Consider the following 17,407-nt stretch of genomic DNA (forward strand, 5'->3'; position numbering starts at 1 on the left):
GGGGCCCCAGGTATGTGCTGTGCCGGTCACACCGCAGTGACACATCCAGCATCGGACTCCTGATTATCGGGGGCCCAGGTATATGATGTGCCGGTCACACCGCAGTGACACATCCAGCATCGGACTCCTGATTATCGGGGGCCCCAGGTATGTGCTGTGCCGGTCACACCGCAGTGACACATCCAGCATCGGACTCCTGATTATCGGGGGCCCCAGGTATATGATGTGCCGGTCACACCGCAGTGACACATGTAGCATCGGACTCCTGATTATCGGGGGCTCCAGGTATGTGCTGTGCCGGTCACACCGCAGTGACATCCAGCACCGGACTCCTGATTATCGGGGGCCCCAGGTATGTGCTGTGCCGGTCACACCGCAGTGACACATCCAGCACCGGACTCCTGATTATCGGGGGCTCCAGGTATGTGCTGTGCCGGTCACACCGCAGTGACACATCCAGCATCGGACTCCTGATTATCGGGGGCCCAGGTATGTGCTGTGCCGGTCACACCGCAGTGACATCCAGCATCGGACTCCTGATTATCGGGGGCCCCAGGTATGTGCTGTGCCGGTCACACCGCAGTGACATCCAGCATCGGACTCCTGATTATCGGGGGCCCCAGGTATATGCTGTGCCGGTCACACCGCAGTGACATCCAGCATCGGACACCTGATTATCGGGGGCCCCAGGTATGTGCTGTGCCGGTCACACCGCAGTGACACATCCAGCATCGGACTCCTGATTATCGGGGGCCCCAGGTATGTGCTGTGCCGGTCACACCGCAGTGACATCCAGCATCGGACTCCTGATTATCGGGGGCTCCAGGTATGTGCTGTGCCGGTCACACCGCAGTGACACATCCAGCATCGGACTCCTGATTATCGGGGGCCCAGGTATGTGCTGTGCCGGTCACACCGCAGTGACACATCCAGCATCGGACTCCTGATTATCGGGGGCCCAGGTATGTGCTGTGCCGGTCACACCGCAGTGACACATCCAGCATCGGACTCCTGATTATCGGGGGCCCAGGTATGTGCTGTGCCGGTCACACCGCAGTGACACATCCAGCATCGGACACCTGATTATCGGGGGCCCCAGGTATGTGCTGTGCCGGTCACACCGCAGTGACACATCCAGCATCGGACTCCTGATTATCGGGGGCCCCAGGTATATGCTGTGCCGGTCACACCGCAGTGACACATCCAGCATCGGACTCCTGATTATCGGGGGCCCCAGGTATGTGCTGTGCCGGTCACACCGCAGTGACACATCCAGCATCGGACACCTGATTATCGGGGGTCCAGGTATGTGCTGTGCCGGTCACACCGCAGTGACACATCCAGCACCGGACTCCTGATTATCGGGGGCCCCAGGTATGTGCTGTGCCGGTCACACCGCAGTGACACATGTAGCATCGGACTCCTGATTATCGGGGGCCCAGGTATGTGCTGTGCCGGTCACACCGCAGTGACACATGTAGCATCGGACTCCTGATTATCGGGGGCCCCAGGTATGTGCTGTGCCGGTCACACCGCAGTGACACATGTAGCATCGGACACCTGATTATCGGGGGCTCCAGGTATGTGCTGTGCCGGTCACACCGCAGTGACACATGTAGCATCGGACTCCTGATTATCGGGGGCTCCAGGTATGTGCTGTGCCGGTCACACCGCAGTGACACATCCAGCATCGGACTCCTGATTATCGGGGCCCCAGGTGTGTGCTGTGCCGGTCACACCGCAGTGACACATGTAGCATCGGACTCCTGATTATCGGGGGCCCCAGGTATATGATGTGCCGGTCACACCGCAGTGACACATCCAGCATCGGACTCCTGATTATCGGGGGCCCAGGTATATGCTGTGCCGGTCACACCGCAGTGACATCCAGCATCGGACTCCTGATTATCGGGGGCCCAGGTATGTGCTGTGCCGGTCACACCGCAGTGACACATCCAGCATCGGACTCCTGATTATCGGGGGCCCAGGTATGTGCTGTGCCGGTCACACCGCAGTGACACATCCAGCATCGGACTCCTGATTATCGGGGGCTCCAGGTATGTGCTGTGCCGGTCACACCGCAGTGACACATCCAGCATCGGACTCCTGATTATCGGGGGCTCCAGGTATGTGCTGTGCCGGTCACACCGCAGTGACACATCCAGCACCGGACTCCTGATTATCGGGGGCCCCAGGTATGTGCTGTGCCGGTCACACCGCAGTGACACATCCAGCATCGGACTCCTGATTATCGGGGGCCCAGGTATGTGCTGTGCCGGTCACACCGCAGTGACACATCCAGCATCGGACTCCTGATTATCGGGGGCTCCAGGTATGTGCTGTGCCGGTCACACCGCAGTGACACATCCAGCATCGGACACCTGATTATCGGGGGCCCCAGGTATGTGCTGTGCCGGTCACACCGCAGTGACACATCCAGCATCGGACTCCTGATTATCGGGGGCCCCAGGTATGTGCTGTGCCGGTCACACCGCAGTGACACATGTAGCATCGGACTCCTGATTATCGGGGGCCCCAGGTATATGCTGTGCCGGTCACACCGCAGTGACATCCAGCATCGGACTCCTGATTATCGGGGGCCCAGGTATGTGCTGTGCCGGTCACACCGCAGTGACACATCCAGCATCGGACTCCTGATTATCGGGGGCCCAGGTATGTGCTGTGCCGGTCACACCGCAGTGACACATCCAGCATCGGACTCCTGATTATCGGGGGCTCCAGGTATGTGCTGTGCCGGTCACACCGCAGTGACACATCCAGCATCGGACTCCTGATTATCGGGGGCTCCAGGTATGTGCTGTGCCGGTCACACCGCAGTGACACATCCAGCACCGGACTCCTGATTATCGGGGGCCCCAGGTATGTGCTGTGCCGGTCACACCGCAGTGACACATCCAGCATCGGACTCCTGATTATCGGGGGCCCAGGTATGTGCTGTGCCGGTCACACCGCAGTGACACATCCAGCATCGGACTCCTGATTATCGGGGGCTCCAGGTATGTGCTGTGCCGGTCACACCGCAGTGACACATCCAGCATCGGACACCTGATTATCGGGGGCCCCAGGTATGTGCTGTGCCGGTCACACCGCAGTGACACATCCAGCATCGGACTCCTGATTATCGGGGGCCCCAGGTATGTGCTGTGCCGGTCACACCGCAGTGACACATCCAGCATCGGACACCTGATTATCGGGGGCCCAGGTATATGCTGTGCCGGTCACACCGCAGTGACACATGTAGCATCGGACTCCTGATTATCGGGGGCCCCAGGTATGTGCTGTGCCGGTCACACCGCAGTGACACATCCAGCATCGGACACCTGATTATTGGGGGCTCCAGGTATGTGCTGTGCCGGTCACACCGCAGTGACACATGTAGCATCGGACTCCTGATTATCGGGGGCTCCAGGTATGTGCTGTGCCGGTCACACCGCAGTGACACATCCAGCATCGGACTCCTGATTATCGGGGGCCCCAGGTATGTGCTGTGCTGGTCACACCGCAGTGACACATCCAGCATCGGACTCCTGATTATCGGGGGCCCCAGGTATGTGCTGTGCCGGTCACACCGCAGTGACACATCCAGCATCGGACTCCTGATTATCGGGGGCCCAGGTATATGCTGTGCCGGTCACACCGCAGTGACACATCCAGCATCGGACTCCTGATTATCGGGGCCCCAGGTATGTGCTGTGCTGGTCACACCGCAGTGACATCCAGCATCGGACTCCTGATTATCGGGGGCCCAGGTATATGCTGTGCCGGTCACACCGCAGTGACATCCAGCATCGGACTCCTGATTATCGGGGCCCCAGGTATGTGCTGTGCCGGTCACACCGCAGTGACATCCAGCACCGGACTCCTGATTATCGGGGCCCCAGGTATGTGCTGTGCTGGTCACACCGCAGTGACATCCAGCATCGGACTCCTGATTATCGGGGGCCCAGGTATATGCTGTGCCGGTCACACCGCAGTGACATCCAGCATCGGACTCCTGATTATCGGGGGCCCCAGGTATGTGCTGTGCCGGTCACACCGCAGTGACATCCAGCACCGGACTCCTGATTATCGGGGGCCCCAGGTATGTGCTGTGCCGGTCACACCGCAGTGACACATGCAGCATCGGACTCCTGATTATCGGGGGCCCCCGGTATGTGCCCGGTCACACCGCAGTGACACATGTAGCATCGGACTCCTGATTATCGGGGCCCCAGGTATGTGCTGTGCTGGTCACACCGCAGTGACATCCAGCATCGGACTCCTGATTATCGGGGGCCCAGGTATATGCTGTGCCGGTCACACCGCAGTGACATCCAGCATCGGACTCCTGATTATCGGGGGCCCCAGGTATGTGCTGTGCCGGTCACACCGCAGTGACATCCAGCACCGGACTCCTGATTATCGGGGGCCCCAGGTATGTGCTGTGCCGGTCACACCGCAGTGACACATGCAGCATCGGACTCCTGATTATCGGGGGCCCCAGGTATATGATGTGCCGGTCACACCGCAGTGACACATCCAGCATCGGACTCCTGATTATCGGGGTCCCAGGTATATGCTGTGCCGGTCACACCGCAGTGACACATCCAGCATCGGACTCCTGATTATCGGGGGCCCAGGTATGTGCTGTGCCGGTCACACCGCAGTGACATCCAGCATCGGACTCCTGATTATCGGGGGCTCCAGGTATGTGCTGTGCCGGTCACACCGCAGTGACACATCCAGCATCGGACTCCTGATTATCGGGGGCCCAGGTATGTGCTGTGCCGGTCACACCGCAGTGACACATCCAGCATCGGACTCCTGATTATCGGGGGCCCAGGTATGTGCTGTGCCGGTCACACCGCAGTGACACATCCAGCATCGGACTCCTGATTATCGGGGGCCCAGGTATGTGCTGTGCCGGTCACACCGCAGTGACACATGTAGCATCGGACACCTGATTATCGGGGGTCCAGGTATGTGCTGTGCCGGTCACACCGCAGTGACACATCCAGCATCGGACTCCTGATTATCGGGGGCCCAGGTATGTGCTGTGCCGGTCACACCGCAGTGACACATCCAGCATCGGACACCTGATTATCGGGGGTCCAGGTATGTGCTGTGCCGGTCACACCGCAGTGACACATCCAGCATCGGACTCCTGATTATCGGGGGCCCAGGTATGTGCTGTGCCGGTCACACCGCAGTGACACATCCAGCATCGGACACCTGATTATCGGGGGCCCCAGGTATATGATGTGCCGGTCACACCGCAGTGACACATCCAGCATCGGACTCCTGATTATCGGGGGCCCAGGTATGTGCTGTGCCGGTCACACCGCAGTGACACATCCAGCATCGGACTCCTGATTATCGGGGGGCCCAGGAAGCCGGGTCACCAATGCAGATATTCGGGAAGCGCTGACGCTATTCGATCAACCCTACCTAGAACCTCTTGATATGCATGGTCTCCAGGACGGAGCAGGCTGTACATGGCTGACCTTCTTGCTTTCCTGTCTTTACGATTACATGATGGAGTAAAAGGCTTTGCAGACTCATCCCTCCGTTACATTAAGTTTGCGGCCATTCGGGGACCAGTGCAGCAGCTTTTGGTGCAGACCCCCGGGGATACACAGGACACTACGTTCTGTCACACTATTTACTCCACCAACTTATTCTGATGCTTGTGAAGGAGGTTGAGGAAACACGTATTGACACGATGTGCTGCAATCAGCGTGTCCTCCTGTACCTACCCGTCCGTCCTCTGGCCGCCCCGTGCTGGCGGCTGCACTATGGCTCCTGGCAGTGGAGCGGAGCTGTACTGCACCCTCCATGGGCTCCCACAGGGCATCTCTGCTGCAGCCCCCTGCACGCCACTATAGACACCAGTGTATCAATGTCGGTGCTGCTCTGTGCCCCGGCGGTGGCTGCTGTGTGGAGGAACATTGGGTTACATCGGCTGGCATCTTGCTGGGCACCTCACCTGCTCTGGAAGTAGTTTGCTAGCTCTGACGCTTCGTGGTTCAGGCTCCTCAGGTGCACGATTAAATTTCCAGAGTTGGTAAACATGGCGCCGCATGTTTTGCACTCGTATATCCGAGGCTTGCGGATAATGTGCCGGGAAACCCGCATGTGGTGTTTGTATTCCCCGAAGGAAGTGAATGTGGCACTACAAATCTGGCACCGGAAACAGCGTTTACCTTCGTGTTTCAGCCGATGCATCTTTAAGGAGTAAGCCCGAGTGAATTTTTTCCCACAGCGATCACACTGAAATGGTTTAATTCCTAGGAAAAGAGAAGGCAGCGATCAAATACGTGAATAGTTTACACCAAAGACGTCTACTGCTCTCTGTTGGCTGCCATTCAAAATGGCACTGTCCTTCCAATACTCCCCATTCACAAGGTACAGAAGGGAGAACAGGGCCCACGTCATGCAGAGTACGGGCAAAGTACGAGGATGGAGAAGCCTAGAACCCCAGACAACATCACTATGCGAGCGGAGCATCGTCTCACTATACCAGGGGAGCGTGCGGCCACGTCGTCTCACTATATCAGGGGAGCGTGCGGCCACGTCGTCTCACTATATCAGCGGAGCGTGCGGCCACGTCGTCTCACTATATCAGCGGAGCGTGCGGCCACGTCGTCTCACTATATCAGCGGAGCGTGCGGCCACGTCGTCTCACTATACCAGGGGAGCGTGCGGCCACGTCGTCTCACTATATCAGCGGAGCGTGCGGCCACGTCGTCTCACTATATCAGCGGAGCGTGCGGCCACGTCGTCTCACTATATCAGCGGAGCGTGCGGCCACGTCGTCTCACTATATCAGCGGAGCGTGCGGCCACGTCGTCTCACTATATCAGCGGAGCATGCGGCCACGTCGTCTCACTATATCAGCGGAGCGTGCGGCCACGTCGTCTCACTATATCAGGGGAGCGTGCGGCCACGTCGTCTCACTATATCAGCGGAGCATGCGGCCACGTCGTCTCACTATATCAGCAGAGCGTGCGGCCACGTCGTCTCACTATATCAGCGGAGCGTGCGGCCACGTCGTCTCACTATATCAGCGGAGCGTGCGGCCACGTCGTCTCACTATACCAGGGGAGCGCGCGGCCACGTCGTCTCACTATATCAGCGGAGCGTGCGGCCACGTCGTCTCACTATACCAGGGGAGCGTGCGGCCACGTCGTCTCACTATATCAGCGGAGCGTGCGGCCACGTCGTCTCACTATACCAGGGGAGCGTGCGGCCACGTCGTCTCACTATATCAGCGGAGCGTGCGGCCACGTCGTCTCACTATATCAGGGGAGCGTGCGGCCACGTCGTCTCACTATATCAGCAGAGCGTGCGGCCACGTCGTCTCACTATACCAGGGGAGCGTGCGGCCACGTCGTCTCACTATATCAGCGGAGCGTGCGGCCACGTCGTCTCACTATATCAGGGGAGCGTGCGGCCACGTCGTCTCACTATATCAGCAGAGCGTGCGGCCACGTCGTCTCACTATACCAGGGGAGCGTGCGGCCACGTCGTCTCACTATATCAGCGGAGCGTGCGGCCACGTCGTCTCACTATACCAGGGGAGCGTGCGGCCACGTCGTCTCACTATATCAGCAGAGCGTGCGGCCACGTCGTCTCACTATACCAGGGGAGCGTGCGGCCACGTCGTCTCACTATATCAGCGGAGCGTGCGGCCACGTCGTCTCACTATATCAGGGGAGCGTGCGGCCACGTCGTCTCACTATATCAGCGGAGCGTGCGGCCACGTCGTCTCACTATACCAGGGGAGCGTGCGGCCACGTCGTCTCACTATATCAGCGGAGCGTGCGGCCACGTCGTCTCACTATATCAGGGGAGCGTGCGGCCACGTCGTCTCACTATATCAGCAGAGCGTGCGGCCACGTCGTCTCACTATACCAGGGGAGCGTGCGGCCACGTCGTCTCACTATATCAGCGGAGCGTGCGGCCACGTCGTCTCACTATATCAGGGGAGCGTGCGGCCACGTCGTCTCACTATATCAGCAGAGCGTGCGGCCACGTCGTCTCACTATACCAGGGGAGCGTGCGGCCACGTCGTCTCACTATATCAGCGGAGCGTGCGGCCACGTCGTCTCACTATACCAGGGGAGCGTGCGGCCACGTCGGCTCACTACCAGGGAGCGTGCGGCCACGTCGTCTCACTATACCAGGGGAGCGTGCGGCCACGTCGTCTCACTATATCAGCGGAGCGTGCGGCCACGTCGTCTCACTATATCAGCAGAGCGTGCGGCCACGTCGTCTCACTATACCAGGGGAGCGTGCGGCCACGTCGTCTCACTATACCAGGGGAGCGTGCGGCCACGTCGTCTCACTATATCAGCGGAGCGTGCGGCCACGTCGTCTCACTATACCAGGGGAGCGTGCGGCCACGTCGTCTCACTATACCAGGGGAGCGTGCGGCCACGTCGTCTCACTATATCAGCGGAGCGTGCGGCCACGTCGTCTCACTATATCAGCGGAGCGTGCGGCCACGTCGTCTCACTATACCAGGGGAGCGTGCGGCCACGTCGTCTCACTATACCAGGGGAGCGTGCGGCCACGTCGTCTCACTATATCAGCGGAGCGTGCGGCCACGTCGTCTCACTACACCAGGGGAGCGTGCGGCCACGTCGTCTCACTATACCAGGGGAGCGTGCGGCCACGTCGTCTCACTATATCAGCGGAGCATGCGGCCACGTCGTCTCACTATATAAGTGGAGCGTGCGGCCACGTCGTCTCACTATACCAGGGGAGCGTGCGGCCACGTCGTCTCACTATACCAGGGGAGCGTGCGGCCACGTCGTCTCACTATACCAGGGGAGCGTGCGGCCACGTCGTCTCACTATATCAGCGGAGCGTGCGGCCACGTCGTCTCACTATATCAGCGGAGCGTGCGGCCACGTCGTCTCACTACATCAGCGGAGCGTGCGGCCACGTCGTCTCACTATATAAGTGGAGCGTGCGGCCACGTCGTCTCACTATATCAGCGGAGCGTGCGGCCATGTCGTCTCACTACATCAGTGGAGCGTGAGGCCATGTCGTCTCACTATATAAGTGGAGCGTGCGGCCACGTCGTCTCACTACATCAGCAGAGCGTGCGGCCACGTCGTCTCACTATATAAGTGGAGCGTGCGGCCACGTCGTCTCACTATATCAGCAGAGCGTGCGGCCACGTCGTCTCACTACATCAGCAGAGCGTGCGGCCACGTCGTCTCACTATATAAGTGGAGCGTGCGGCCACGTCGTCTCACTATCAGCGGAGCGTGCGGCCACGTCGTCTCACTATATCAGCGGAGCGTGCGGCCACGTCGTCTCACTATATCAGCGGAGCATGCGGCCACGTCGTCTCACTATATCAGCGGATCGTGCGGCCACGTCGTCTCACTACATGAGCGGAGCGTGCGGCCACATCGTCTCACTATATAAGTGGAGCGTGCGGCCACGTCGTCTCACTATATAAGTGGAGCGTGCGGCTAAGTCGTCTCACTATATAAGTGGAGCGTGCGGCTAAGTCGTCTCACTATATAAGTGGAGCGTGCGGCTAAGTCGTCTCACTATATAAGTGGAGCGTGCGGCCACGTCGTCTCACTATATCAGCGGAGCGTGCGGCCACGTCGTCTCACTATATCAGCAGAGCGTGCGGCCACGTCGTCTCACTATATCAGCGGAGCGTGCGGCCACGTCGTCTCACTATATAAGTGGAGCGTGCGGCTAAGTCGTCTCACTATATAAGTGGAGCGTGCGGCTAAGTCGTCTCACTATATAAGTGGAGCGTGCGGCTAAGTCGTCTCACTATATAAGTGGAGCGTGCGGCCACGTCGTCTCACTATATCAGCGGAGCGTGCGGCCACGTCGTCTCACTATATCAGCAGAGCGTGCGGCCACGTCGTCTCACTATATCAGCGGAGCGTGCGGCCACGTCGTCTCACTATACCAGGGGAGCGTGCGGCCACGTCGTCTCACTATATCAGCGGAGCGTGCGGCCACGTCGTCTCACTATACCAGGGGAGCGTGCGGCCACGTCGTCTCACTATATCAGCGGAGCGTGCGGCCACGTCGTCTCACTATACCAGGGGAGCGTGCGGCCACGTCGTCTCACTATACCAGGGGAGCGTGCGGCTAAGTCGTCTCACTATATAAGTGGAGCGTGCGGCTAAGTCGTCTCACTATATAAGTGGAGCGTGCGGCCACGTCGTCTCACTATATCAGCGGAGCGTGCGGCCACGTCGTCTCACTATATCAGCAGAGCGTGCGGCCATGCCGTCTCACTATACATGACGAGTCAGAAGGCTGTGTCCGCAGGTTACACGCCACTTGTCCGTCCTCGCTGTGCAGGCGATACACTGACAAGCAGACACAATGAAGGCAGTGACGGCTGCGTGGCGCCATTTTCGCAGACTAACCAGAATGAATAAGCATGTGCTGCTTCAGGTTCTGGATTCGGGTGAAGCGCACGCCGCAGGTCGGGCACTGGAAAGGTCTGTCGGGGCCGTTGGGACTCGGCCGCTCCGTGCTGCTCGTGGATGGAGTCAGGTACAGCTGGTATGGATACTGGACATTCTCCAACCTACAAAGACAGGAGGACACAGTGATGGCGCCAGTCACTGACGGGTCGGGACCGCCCATATAACGGACGACGGAGGAGGGTCTGTGATGGGCTCAGGGGCATCCTGCAACCTCATTACAAGGAACATATAAGAAGCCGCAGAGATCAGAGGATTGTGTACGAGCGGTCACACACTCACCTGTCATCGTCATCTGCATGGACATTGCTGCTGGCCGTCCCCTGGAGCGTGGGCAGACCTTCACCAACACCCTCATCAATGGAGCCTGGAGGACAGAGGGCACAGAGCGCGGGTCATCATCAGGGACGTAATACCGGAGGGAAACAACAGCGTCCACATACACAACAGGGTACTCCCGCCATCACAGGAGGGGCACACATACACAGCGGGGTGCTCCCGCCATCACAGGAGGGGCACATATACACAGAGGGGTGCTCCCGCCATCACAGGAGGGGCACACATACACAGCGGGGTGCTCCCGCCATCACAGGAGGGGCACATATACACAGAGGGGTGCTCCCGCCATCACAGGAGGGGCACACATACACAACAGGGTACTCCCGCCATCACAGGAGGGGCACACATACACAGCGGGGTGCTCCCGCCATCACAGGAGGGGCACACATACACAGCGGGGTGCTCCCGCCATCACAGGAGGGGCACATATACACAGAGGGGTGCTCCCGCCATCACAGGAGGAGCACACATACACAGCGGGGTCCTGGCGCCATCACAGGAGGGGCACACATACACAGCGGGGTGCTCCCGCCATCAAAGGAGGAGCACACATACACAGCGGGGTCCTGGCGCCATCACAGGAGGAGAACATATACACAGCACGGTCCTGGCGCCATCACAGGAGGAGCACACATACACAGCGGGGTCCTGGCACCATCACAGGAGGGGCACACATACACAGCGGGGTCCTGGCGCCATCACAGGAGGGGCACACATACACAGCGGGGTCCTGGCGCCATCACAGGAGGAGCACACACACACAGCACGGTCCTGGCGCCATCACAGGAGGGGCACACATACACAGCGGGGTCCTGGCGCCATCACAGGAGGAGCACACACACACAGCACGGTCCTGGCGCCATCACAGGAGGAGCACACACACACAGCAGGGTCCTGGCGCCATCACAGGAGGGGCACACACACAGCGGGGTCCTGGCGCCATCACAGGAGGGGCACACATACACAGCGGGGTCCTGGCGCCATCACAGGAGGGGCACACATACACAGCGGGGTCCTGGCGCCATCACAGGAGGGGCACACATACACAGCGGGGTCCTGGCGCCATCACAGGAGGAGCACACATACACAGCGGGGTCCTGGCGCCATCACAGGAGGAGCACACATACACAGCGGGGTCCTGGCGCCATCACAGGAGGAGCACACATACACAGCGGAGTCCTGGCACCATCACAGGAGGGGCACACATACACAGCGGGGTCCTGGCGCTATCACAGGAGGGGCACACATACACAGCGGGGTCCTGGCGCCATCACAGGAGGAGCACACACACACAGCACGGTCCTGGCGCCATCACAGGAGGAGCACACACACACAGCACGGTCCTGGCGCCATCACAGGAGGAGCACACACACACAGCACGGTCCTGGCGCCATCACAGGAGGAGCACACACAGCACGGTCCTGGCGCCATCACAGGAGGAGCACACACACACAGCACGGTCCTGGCGCCATCACAGGAGGAGCACACACACACAGCGGGGTCCTGGCGCCATCACAGGAGGGGCACACATACACAGCGGGGTCCTGGCGCCATCAGAGGAGGGGCACACATACACAGCGGGGTCCTGGCGCCATCACAGGAGGGGCACACATACACAGAGGGGTGCTCCCGCCATCACAGGAGGGGCACACATACACAGCGGGGTCCTGGCGCCATCACAGGAGGAGCACACATACACAGCGGGGTCCTGGCGCCATCACAGGAGGAGCACACATACACAGCGGGGTCCTGGCGCCATCACAGGAGGAGCACACATACACAGCGGAGTCCTGACGCCATCACAGGAGGGGCACACATACACAGCAGGGTCCTGGCGCCATCACAGGAGGGGCACACATACACAGCGGAGTCCTGACGCCATCACAGGAGGGGCACACATACACAGAGGGGTGCTCCCGCCATCACAGGAGGGGCACACATACACAGCGGGGTCCTGACGCCATCACAGGAGGGGCACACATACACAGAGGGGTGCTCCCGCCATCACAGGAGGGGCACACATACACAGCGGAGTCCTGACGCCATCACAGGAGGGGCACACATACACAGAGGGGTGCTCCCGCCATCACAGGAGGGGCACACATACACAGCGGGGTCCTGGCTACTGGACAAGAGACATTCAGCAAAGGTTAATCCAACCACAGAAGACAGTGTGATATCATTCCATGATTGTGGTGGTCCGGGACCCTCGTTGATCAGACTTACAAGTTTCTCCATTCACTGTGGAGACCTGGAGCAGGACCACCTTTGTGTGGGGTCCTGGACTGTCATGTGACCATCCATACAGCGTGGTATGTGTGTGTGACATAGGGGGAGCCTCCCACCGCGGGGTCACGGCTAAGGCCAACACCTGATGTGTACGCAGCCCCTCGGCCTCAGAGACCACCGGGGCCTCTCAGCCCCCAGACCAGCAGCCGCAGGAAAGCACGAGCCGCTGCTGCTTCTTGTTTTGGTCACAGTGGTATAAAGATGGCGGAGAACCCGACAGGAGAAAAATGGCGTCAACCCACTGCAATGGCGGACCCCCCCTCAACAATGAACATCCTGGATTATCACTACCATCATCCTGACCGTCATACACAGGAGCCCGACGCCCTCTGTGCTGCAGGACTAGAGCGTGGGGAGGCCGTACACGAGGTGGCGGGCCGTGTAGTCTGGCATTACCGGGACTGGATTACCACATGGAAAGTCTGCTGGGGTCTACACCAAAGCTCAGGGATGATGGGGGCAGTGATCCGCTGTGTGGTAGATTACATTGCGAGCTCCGGGGGTCGGGGATGATGGGGGCAGTGATCTGCTGTGTGGTAGATTACACTGCGAGCTCCGGGGGTCGGGGATGATGGGGGCAGTGATCTGCTGTGTGGTAGATTACACTGCGAGCTCCGGGGTCGGGGATGATGGGGGTAGTGATCTGCTGTGTGGTAGATTACACTGCGAGCTCCTGGGGTCGGGGATGATGGGGGTAGTGATCTGCTGTGTGGTAGATTACACTGCGAGCTCCGGGGGTCGGGGATGATGGGGGCAGTGATCTGCTGTGTGGTAGATTACACTGCGAGCTCCGGGGGTCAGGGATGATGGGGGTAGTGATCTGCTGTGTGGTAGATTACACTGCGAGCTCCGGGGGTCAGGGATGATGGGGGTAGTGATCTGCTGTGTGGTAGATTACACTGCGAGCTCCGGGGGTCGGGGATGATGGGGGTAGTGATCTGCTGTGTGGTAGATTACACTGCGAGCTCCGGGGGTCAGGGATGATGGGGGTAGTGATCTGCTGTGTGGTAGATTACACTGCGAGCTCCGGGGGTCGGGGATGATGGGGGTAGTGATCTGCTGTGTGGTAGCTCCGGGGGTCGGGGATGATGGGGGTAGTGATCTGCTGTGTGGTAGCTCCGGGAGTCGGGGATGATTGATCCACTGTGTGGTAGCTCCGGGGTCGGGGATGATGGGGGCAGTGATCTGCTGTGTGGTAGCTCCTGGGGTCGGGGATGATGGGGGCAGTGATCCGCTGTGTGGCAGCTCCTGGGGTCGGGGATGATGGGGGCAGTGATCCGCTGTGTGGCAGCTCCTGGGGTCGGGGATGATGGGGGCAGTGATCCGCTGTGTGGCAGCTCCTGGGGTCGGGGATGATGGGGGCAGTGATCCGCTGTGTGGCAGCTCCTGGGGTCGGGGATGATGGGGGCAGTGATCCGCTGTGTGGTAGCTCCGGGGTCGGGGATGATGGGGGCAGTGATCTGCTGTGTGGCAGCTCCTGGGGTCGGGGATGATGGGGGCAGTGATCCGCTGTGTGGCAGCTCCTGGGGTCGGGGATGATGGGGGCAGTGATCCGCTGTGTGGCAGCTCCTGGGGTCGGGGATGATGGGGGCAGTGATCCGCTGTGTGGCAGCTCCTGGGGTCGGGGATGATGGGGGCAGTGATCCGCTGTGTGGCAGCTCCTGGGGTCGGGGATGATGGGGGCAGTGATCCGCTGTGTGGTAGCTCCGGGGTCGGGGATGATGGGGGCAGTGATCTGCTGTGTGGTAGCTCCTGGGGTCGGGGATGATGGGGGCAGTGATCCGCTGTGTGGCAGCTCCTGGGGTCGGGGATGATGGGGGCAGTGATCCGCTGTGTGGCAGCTCCTGGGGTCGGGGATGATGGGGGCAGTGATCCGCTGTGTGGCAGCTCCTGGGGTCGGGGATGATGGGGGCAGTGATCCGCTGTGTGGCAGCTCCTGGGGTCGGGGATGATGGGGGCAGTGATCCGCTGTGTGGCAGCTCCTGGGGTCGGGGATGATGGGGGCAGTGATCCGCTGTGTGGCAGCTCCGGGGGTCGGGGATGATGGCGGCAGTGATCCGCTGTGTGGCAGCTCCGGGGGTCGGGGATGATGGCGGCAGTGATCCGCTGTGTGGCAGCTCCGGGGGTCGGGGATGATGGCGGCAGTGATCCGCTGTGTGGCAGCACTACCGGCTGGCGCTCTCACCTATGGAGGAGGACTGTGGGCTGATCAGCAGATCCTCCTGCACCTGCTCGCTGCCCGGGACTGTCTGCTGGTCGCTCATGGAGCTCTGGGAGGCACTGACCGGCTGGGACACTTCCTCGTGGACCTCCTCGTCACTGAGGCGCTCCACCTTCACCCGCACGTCGTCCTCCATCACCAGCGGGGAGCTGACCTTCGTACTTTCACAGGGCACATAATCCGTCACCCTTCTGGCAATCTCCGAGGGTCCGGGCAGTTCTAATGTTCTGGACTCTATCTGCTTCACCTTATCTGGCTGCAATCTCCGGTCAATGCCGAAGGGGAAAGTCCACGGGAAGGCGTGAGAAGAGTCCACGGGCTGACCCCTGGCCTCGGTGTAGGAAGGTGTGGGGTTCAGCACTTGTGGGGAGCTGGTCTGTGTGCTACACTTCAGGGGGCTCTCGGGGGACATCACAATGTAGCTTTTCCGTTTTCGTCTGGACTCGCGACAGATGGGGATGGTCCTCTCCACCACACTGCACTCGGAGGACACCGGGGACAAGCTGCCGTCCCGGAAGTTGCTGCTGGTGTTCTCCTGCCCGGTGTCCAGCACCTTCTCTTGCTGAGTGTTCCACAATATGCTGGACTTCATGAACTCGGAGCAGGTGCTGGCCACGCTGAACATCTGCATGTAGCTGGCGGCGGCCAGCACGTCGATGATGTTCTCCGTGTTGATGGAGAGGGTGGCGGTGTAGGCGTACTCCAGCAGCGGGATGAATCCGGTCACCGTCACGTGGTGTATATCCAGGACGCACTGAGCGCTCTCCTCTGCCTGACCCACCAGCTTACTGCGGAAGAACTCGCTGCACGCCGCCAGCACCACCTTATGTGCCCGGAAGATCTTGTCCTGCACCCGGATGGTGATGTCACAGAAATGGCCGTCATTCCGCAACATGTTCAGCTTCCCCAGCATCTCCTGACTGTGCGCCGGCGAGCTGTGAGTGAACGTCTTCACCCCCATCCTGAGGTTTCTGGAGAGATGGTGCTTTCTCCTCTTCAGAAACAAGTGCAGTAACTCCGAATCTGGAAGACAAAGACGACATCTGAGAGTGCAGCTCTGGAGGAGAATGCATGATAAGTAATCTATGTACAGTGACTGCACCAGCAGAATAGTGAGTGCAGCTCTGGGGTATAATACAGGATGTAACTCAGGATCAGTAATGTAATGTATGTACACAGTGACTGCACCAGCAGAATAGTGAGTGCAGCTCTGGGGTATAATACAGGATGTAACTCAGGATCAGTAATGTAATGTATGTACACAGTGACTGCACCAGCAGAATAGTGAGTGCAGCTCTGGGGTATAATACAGGATGTAACTCAGGATCAGTAATGTAATATATGTACACAGTGACTGCACCAGCAGAATAGTGAGTGCAGCTCTGGAGTATAATACAGGATGTAACTCAGGATCAGTAATGTAATGTATGTACACAGTGACTGCACCAGCAGAATAGTGAGTGCAGCTCTGGAGTATAATACAGGAGGTAACTCAGGATCAGTAATGTAATGTATGTACACAGTGACTGCACCAGCAGAATAGTGAGTGCAGCTCTGGAGTATAATACAGGATGTAACTCAGGATCATTAATGTATGTACACAGTGACTGCACCAGCAGAATAGTGAGTGCAGCTCTGGGGTATAATACAGGATGTAACTCAGGATCAGTACTGTTACTGTAATGTATGTACACAGTGACTGCACCAGCAGAATAGTGAGTGCAGCTCTGGAGTATAATACAGGATGTAACTCAGGATCAGTAATGTAATGTATGTACACAGTGACTGCACCAGAATAGTGAGTGCAGCTCTGGAGTATAATACAGGATGTAACTCAGGATCAGTAATGTAATGTATGCACACAGTGACTGCAGCAGCAGAATAGTGAGTGCAGCTCTGAGGTATAATACAGGATGTAACTCAGGATCAGTAATGTAATGTATGTACACAGTGACTGCACCAGCAGAATAGTGAGTGCAGCTCTGGAGTATAATACAGGATGTAACTCAGGATCAGTAATGTAATGTATGTGCACAGTGACTGCACCAGCAGAATAGTGACTGCAGCTCTGGAGTATAAT

The 17,407-nt window shown here is 59.1% G+C and overlaps 1 protein-coding gene across 4 annotated transcripts in view; it reads right to left on the reverse strand.

Moving 5' to 3' along the window:
- ZBTB44 (zinc finger and BTB domain containing 44) overlaps positions 1-17,407 on the reverse strand; it is a 78,910-nt gene that overhangs the window by 30,216 nt on the left and 31,287 nt on the right. For 2 of the 4 annotated variants that reach the window (XM_069742583.1, XM_069742580.1), the window contains exons 2-5: positions 15,292-16,350; positions 10,761-10,845; positions 10,419-10,582; positions 6,204-6,287 (exon numbers count right to left, since the gene is read on the reverse strand). In XM_069742583.1, coding sequence (XP_069598684.1) covers positions 6,204-6,287; positions 10,419-10,582; positions 10,761-10,845; positions 15,292-16,288 — 1,330 coding nt within the window. In that variant the 5' untranslated portion in view covers positions 16,289-16,350. Of the gene's footprint in view, positions 1-5,756; positions 5,934-5,986; positions 6,288-10,418; positions 10,583-10,760; positions 10,846-15,291; positions 16,351-17,407 lie in introns of all 4 variants that reach the window. The other 2 variants (XM_069742581.1, XM_069742579.1) reach the window with 2 other exon arrangements.

The sequence above is a fragment of the Ranitomeya imitator genome, chromosome 10, assembly GCF_032444005.1.
Source record: "Ranitomeya imitator isolate aRanImi1 chromosome 10, aRanImi1.pri, whole genome shotgun sequence".
NCBI classification, from domain to species: Eukaryota; Metazoa; Chordata; class Amphibia; order Anura; family Dendrobatidae; genus Ranitomeya; species Ranitomeya imitator.